The sequence below is a fragment of the Odontesthes bonariensis genome, chromosome 21 (assembly GCF_027942865.1).
Source record: "Odontesthes bonariensis isolate fOdoBon6 chromosome 21, fOdoBon6.hap1, whole genome shotgun sequence".
Taxonomy (NCBI): domain Eukaryota; kingdom Metazoa; phylum Chordata; class Actinopteri; order Atheriniformes; family Atherinopsidae; genus Odontesthes; species Odontesthes bonariensis.
This window is the reverse complement of record NC_134526.1, coordinates 59,335-66,491: the sequence shown is the minus strand read 5'-3', so window position 1 is coordinate 66,491 and position 7,157 is coordinate 59,335. Positions and strand designations below refer to the sequence as shown.

General features: G+C 39.1%; 1 protein-coding gene across 1 annotated transcript; it reads right to left on the bottom strand.

The window, feature by feature from the left end:
* Positions 1 to 5,753: 5,753 nt before the first annotated feature.
* ifnphi3 (interferon phi 3) lies at positions 5,754 to 7,157 on the bottom strand. The gene is made up of 5 exons (XM_075454584.1): positions 6,988 to 7,157; positions 6,805 to 6,900; positions 6,503 to 6,664; positions 5,983 to 6,054; positions 5,754 to 5,861 (listed from the first exon to the last, which is right to left on the bottom strand). Exons 1-5 carry the CDS (start codon positions 7,114 to 7,116, stop codon positions 5,754 to 5,756), a joined length of 567 nt encoding a protein of 188 aa, XP_075310699.1. The 5' UTR covers positions 7,117 to 7,157.

Here is a 7,157-nt window from a genome sequence, read left to right as displayed (position 1 = left end):
TTTACTGACTGTTTACCCATTTTTTTTACTGACTGTTTACCCATTGTTTACTGACTGTTTACCCACTGTTTACTGACTGTTTACTGACTGTTTACTGTCTGTTTACCAATTGTTTACCCACTGTTTACTGACTGATTACTGTCTGTTTACCCATTGTTTACCCACTGTTTACTGACTGTTTACACACTGTTTACTGTTTACTGACTGTTTACCCATTGTTTAGCCACTGTTTGGTTACCCGCTGTTTACTGTCTATTTATTGACTGTTTACTGACTGTTTACTGACTGTTTACACACTATTGACTGTTTACTGACTATGTACCCACAGTTTACTGACTGTTTACCTACTATTTACTGACTGTTTACTCACTGTTTACCGACTGTTTACTGTCTGTTTACTGACTGTTTACTGTATGTTTACCCATTGTTTACCCACTGTTCACCCACTGTTTACCGACTGTTTATCCACTGTTTACTGACTGTTTACTGTCTGTTTACCCATTGTTTACCCACTGTTTACCCACTGTTTACCGTTTACTGACTTTTTACCCATTGTTTACCCACTGTTTGTTTACCCGCTATTTACTGACTATTTACTGACTGTTTAGCCACTATTTACTGTTTACTGACTGTTTACTGTTTACTTACTGTTTACCCACTGTTTACTGACTGTTTACTGTTTACTGTTTACTGACTGTTTACCCACTATTTACTGTTTACTGACTTTTTACTGACTGTTTACCCACTGTTTACTGACTGTTTACCCACTATTTACTGTTTACTGACTGTTTACCCACTGTTTACTGTTTACCCACTGTTTACCCACTGTTTACTGACTGTTTACTGTTTACTGACTGTTTACCCACCATTTACTGTTTACTGACTTTTTACTGACTGTTTACTGACTGCTTACTGACTGTTTATTGACTGTTTACCCGCTGTTTACTGACTGCTTACTGTTTACTGACTGTTTACCCACTGTTTACTGACTGCTTACTGTTTACTGACTGTTTATCCACTGTATACCCACTGTTTACTGACTGTTTACCCATTGTTTACCCACTGTTTGTTCACCCGCTGTTTACTGACTGTTTACCCACTGTTTACTGACTGTTTACCCATTGTTTACCCACTGTTTGTTCACCCGCTGTTTACTGTCTATTTATTGACTGTTTATTGACTGTTTACCCACTATTTACTGTTTACCGACTGTGTACCCACTGTTTACTGACTGTTTACCCACTATTTACTGACTGTTTACCCACTGTTTTCCGACTGTTTACCCACTGTTTACTGACTGTTTGCCCACTGTTTACTGACTGTTTACTGTCTGTTTACCCATTGTTTACCGTTTACAGACTGTTTACCCATTGTTTACCCATTGTTTACCCACTGTTTGTTTACCCGCTGTTTACTGACTATTTACTGACTGTTTAGCCACTATTTACTGTTTACTGACTGTTTACCCACTTTTTACTGTTTACTTACTGTTTACCCACTGTTTACTAACTGTTTGCTGTTTACTGACTGTTTACACACTATTTACTGTTTACTGACTTTTTACTGTCTGTTTACCCATTGTTTACCCACTGTTTACTGACTGCTTACTGACTGTATATTGATTGTTTACCCACTGTTTACTGACTGTTTACCCACTGTTTACCGACTGCTTGCTGTTTACTGACTGTTTATCCACTGTTTACTGACTGTTTACCCACTGTTTACTCACTGTTTACCAACTGTTTACCAACGTTTACTGTCAACTGACTGTTTACCCACTATTTATTGACTGTTTACCCACTATTTACTGTTTACTGACTGTTTACACACTGTTTACCCATTGTTTACTGTTTACTGACTGTTTACTGACTGTTTATTCACTGTTTACCCACTATTTACTGACTGTTTACCCACTATTTACTGTTTACTGACTGTTTACCCATTGTTTACCCACTGTTTGTTTACCCGCTGTTTACCCACTATTTACTGTTTACTGACTGTGTACCCACTGTTTACTGACTGTTTACCCACTATTTACTGACTGTTTACCAACTGTTTTCCGACTGTTTACCCACTGTTTACTGACTGTTTGCCCACTGTTTACTGACTGTTTACTGTCTGTTTACCCACTATTTACTGTTTACCGACTGTGTACCCACTGTTTACTGTCTGTTTACCCACTATTTACTGTTTACCGACTGTGTACCCACTGTTTACTGACTGTTTACCCACTATTTACTGACTGTTTACCCACTGTTTTTCGACTGTTTACCCACTGTTTACTGACTGTTTGCCCACTGTTTACTGACTGTTTACTGTCTGTTTACCCATTGTTTACCGTTTACAGACTGTTTACCCATTGTTTACCCATTGTTTACCCACTGTTTGTTTACCCGCTGTTTACTGACTATTTACTGACTGTTTAGCCACTATTTACTGTTTACTGACTGTTTACCCACTTTTTACTGTTTACTTACTGTTTACCCACTGTTTACTGACTGTTTACTGTTTACTGACTGTTTACACACTATTTACTGTTTACTGACTTTTTACTGTCTGTTTACCCATTGTTTACCCACTGTTTACTGACTGCTTACTGACTGTATATTGATTGTTTACCCACTGTTTACTGACTGTTTACCCACTGTTTACCGACTGCTTGCTGTTTACTGACTGTTTATCCACTGTTTACTGACTGTTTACCCACTGTTTACTCACTGTTTACCCACTGTTTACCAACGTTTACTGTCAACTGACTGTTTACCCACTATTTATTGACTGTTTACCCACTATTTACTGTTTACTGACTGTTTACACACTGTTTACCCATTGTTTACTGTTTACTGACTGTTTACCCACTGTTTACCAACTATTTACTGACTGTTTACCCACTATTTACTGTTTACTGACTGTTTACCCATTGTTTACCCACTGTTTGTTTACCCGCTGTTTACCCACTATTTACTGTTTACTGACTGTGTACCCACTGTTTACTGACTGTTTACCCACTATTTACTGACTGTTTACCAACTGTTTTCCGACTGTTTACCCACTGTTTACTGACTGTTTACCCACTGTTTATCGTTTACAGACTGTTTACCCATTGTTTACCCACTGTTTGTTTACCCGCTGTTTACTGACTGTTTACTGTTTACTGACTGTTTACCTACTATTTACTGTTTACTGACTTTTTTACTGTCTGTTTACCCATTGTTTACCCACTGTTTACTGACTGCTTACTGACTGTATATTGATTGTTTACCCACTGTTTACTGACTGTTTACCCACTGTTTACCGACTGTTTACCCACTGTTTACTGACTGTTTGCCCACTGTTTACTGACTGTTTACTGTCTGTTTATCCATTGTTTACCCACTGTTTATCGTTTACAGACTGTTTACCCATTGTTTACCCACTGTTTGTTTACCCGCTGTTTACTGACTGTTTACTGTTTACTGACTGTTTACCCACTATTTACTGTTTACTGACTTTTTTACTGTCTGTTTACCCATTGTTTACCCACTGTTTACTGACTGCTTACTGACTGTATATTGATTGTTTACCCACTGTTTACTGACTGTTTACCCACTGTTTACCGACTGCTTGCTGTTTACTGACTGTTTATCCACTGTTTATCCACTGTTTACTGACTGTTTACCCACTGTTTACTCACTGTTTACTCACTGTTTACCAACGTTTACTGTCAACTGACTGTTTACCCACTATTTATTGACTGTTTACCCACTATTTACTGTTTACTGACTGTTTACCCACTGTTTACCCATTGTTTACTGTTTACTGACTGTTTACTGACTGTTTACCCACTGTTTACCCACTGTTTACCCACTATTTACTGTTTACTGACTGTTTACCCACTGTTTACTGTTTACTTACTGTTTACCCATTGTTTACTCACTGTTTACTGACTGTTTACTGACTGCTTACTGATTGTATATTGACTGTTTACCCACTGCTTACTGACTGTTTACCCACTGTTTACCGACTGCTTGCTGTTTACTGACTGTTTATCCACTGTTTATCCACTGTTTACTGACTGTTTACCCACTGTTTACTCACTGTTTACCCACTGTTTACCAACGTTTACTGTCAACTGACTGTTTACCCACTATTTACTGACTGTTTACCCACTATTTACTGTTTACTGACTGTTTACCCACTGTTTACCCACTGTTTACCCATTGTTTACTGTTTACTGACTGTTTACCCACTGTTTACCCACTATTTACTGTTTACTGACTGTACCCACTATTTACTGTTTACTGACTGTTTACCCACTGTTTACTGACTGTTTATCCACGGTTTACTGACTGTTTGCCCACTGTTTACTGACTGTTTACTGACTGTTTACCCACTGTTTTTGTTTATTGACTGGTTACTGACTGTTGACTGTTTACCCACTGTTTACTGACTGTTTATCCACTGTTTACTGACTGTTTACCCACTGTTTTTGTTTATTGACTGGTTACTGACTGTTTACCCACTGCTTACTGACTGTTTACCCACTGTTTACCGACTGCTTGCTGTTTACTGACTGTTTATCCACTGTTTACTGACTGTTTACCCACTGTTTACTCACTGTTTACCCACTGTTTACCAACGTTTACTGTCAACTGACTGTTTACCCACTATTTACTGACTGTTTACCCACTATTTACTGTTTACTGACTGTTTACCCACTGTTTACCCATTGTTTACTGTTTACTGACTGTTTACCCACTGTTTACACACTATTTACTGTTTACTGACTGTACCCACTATTTACTGTTTACTGACTGTTTACCCACTGTTTACCCACTGTTTACTGACTGTTTACCCACTGTTTACTGACTGTTTATCCACGGTTTACTGACTGTTTGCCCACTTTTTACTGACTGTTTACCCACTGTTTACTGACTGTTTACCCACTGTTTTTGTTTATTGACTGGTTACTGACTGTTGACTGTTTACCCACTGTTTACTGACTGTTTACCCACTGTTTTTGTTTATTGACTGGTTACTGACTGTTTACCCACTGTTTACTGACTGCTTACTGACTGTTTATCCACTGTTTACTGACTGTTTACCCACCGTTTACTGTTTACCCACTGTTTACTGACTGTTTACTGACTGCTTATTGACTGCTTATTGACTGTTTACCCACTGTTTTTGTTTATTGACTGGTTACTGACTGTTGACTGTTTACTGACTGTTTATCCACTGTTTACTCACTGTTTACCCACCGTTTACCGTTTACTGACTGTTTATCCACCGTTTACTATTTACTGACTGTTTACCCACTGTTTACTGACTGTTTACTGACACAGAAAAGTTTAAACAGATTTTTTTTATGATGCTTTAATCTGAAACAAACAAAAAGACAATAGAAACGAGATTGTAAAATATATCATATGTGGTGTCAAAATATAAATATTCAAGTATAAATGGCCATGATAAATAAAAAATGATGAATAAATAAACAAATAAACAAATAAAAATATGAATAAATAAAAAATGATGAATAAATAAACAAACAAAAAGTTATGAATGAATAAACAAATAAAAAATGAATAAATAAATAAATTATGAATAAATAAACAAATAAATAAATTATGAATAAATAAACAAATAAATAGAATTATGTAAATAAATATTTTCTTAATACAAACAACTCTATTGAAACGAGGTTTGAGTGAGAAAGTGGGGTCCCAGTGGGCGTGGTCTCGAAACGATCATGTAGGCGTGGCCGGAAGTGGTCACTGGGCTCTGGTCCAGTTGAAGCAGTTGTGGTGATTGCGGAGGGAGGACTTTAGGAGCCAGAGCAGATCTCTTCTCAGAGCCTGCCAGCCGCATGCAGCACTGTCCTGTAACACACAGAGACCCGCCCGCTTAGCTCTGATTTGTCACACAGAGACCCGCCCCCTTAGCTCTGATTGGTCCACTCTGTGACAGTTGAACAGTTTAAACAGTTTGTTTGTTGTTTACCTTCTGCTCAACAACATCCTGCACATATCTGAAGTACGGCGATAAAACACCTGCAGCCTCGGTGTTGTTCAGCTGCAGAGACAATGAATGAATGAACAAATGAATGAATGAACAAAAGAATGAATGAACAAATGAATGAATGAATGAATAAATGAACAAATGAATGAATGAACAAATGAATGAATGAACAAATGAACGAATGAATGAATGAATGAATGAATAAATGACTGAATGAATGAATGAATGAATGAATGAATGACTGAATAAATGAATGAATGAACAAATGGACGAATGAACAAATGAACGAATGAATAAATGAATGAATGAATGAATAAATGAATGAATGAATGAATGAATAAATGAATGAATGAATGAATGAATGAATGAACAAATGGACGAATGAACAAATGAATAAATGAATGAATGAATGAATGAATGAATAAATAAATAAATGAATGAATAAATGACTGAATGAATGAATGAATGAATGTGGCCCCTCCACAGCGGTCCTGGTACTCACACACAAGTGGTCCTCCACCAGGCGGTACTGCAGGTTCAGGTAGTGGTCCAGTTTCTGTTCATCCCACGTGACTCCGCCCACTCCCTCAGGTAACTCGTACTCGTCGAACATTAGCCCCGCCCCCTGTAGGGACTCGTACACCAGCGCCGACGTCCAGTGACACTGCGGGGAATCAAAGTTCTGCTCAAAGCCGGCTCTGTGATTGGCTGTAGGACTGCGGTGAGGTCAGAGGCAGCTCTGTGATTGGCTGTAGGACTGCGGTGAGGTCAGAGGCAGCTCTGTGATTGAGGTCAGATGCTTACCTGAGAGTGGGCGGAGTCTGGGAAGGCCGAGGCAGAGAGGGCGGAGTCTGGGAAGCGGATCTTGTACTGATGGCACTGGGCAGGAAACGCCGCCCCCTGCAGGACAGGAAGCAGATTAAGAACCAGGAGCAGAACCGGGTCAGAACCGGAGCAGAACCGGAGACAGAGTCTACAATGGCCTACCAGGTCTCGGAGCAGGTTGTGGGTGTTCTGGACCACCTTTCCGGGCAGCCGGCACGTCGGCATGGAAACCAGCATCATCTGGAGGCAGCAGAGGAGCAGGAAGACGAAGAGGACTGAGGAGGGCCTCATGGTTCTGGATCTGGATCTGGTCCTGGAGTCTCCGGTGGGTT

Bases quoted from the DNA above. Each gene is read 5' to 3' on its own strand.
- ifnphi3 (XM_075454584.1), bottom strand. From the start codon at position 7,116: ATGAGGCCCTCCTCAGTCCTCTTCGTCTTCCTGCTCCTCTGCTGCCTC. The intron at 6,901-6,987 runs GTAGGCCATTGT...CCTGTCCTGCAG, and splicing joins ACAACCTGCTCCGAGACCTG to GGGGCGGCGTTTCCTGCCCA. The intron at 5,862-5,982 runs GTAAACAACAAA...TGTGTGTTACAG, and splicing joins AGGATGTTGTTGAGCAGAAG to GACAGTGCTGCATGCGGCTG.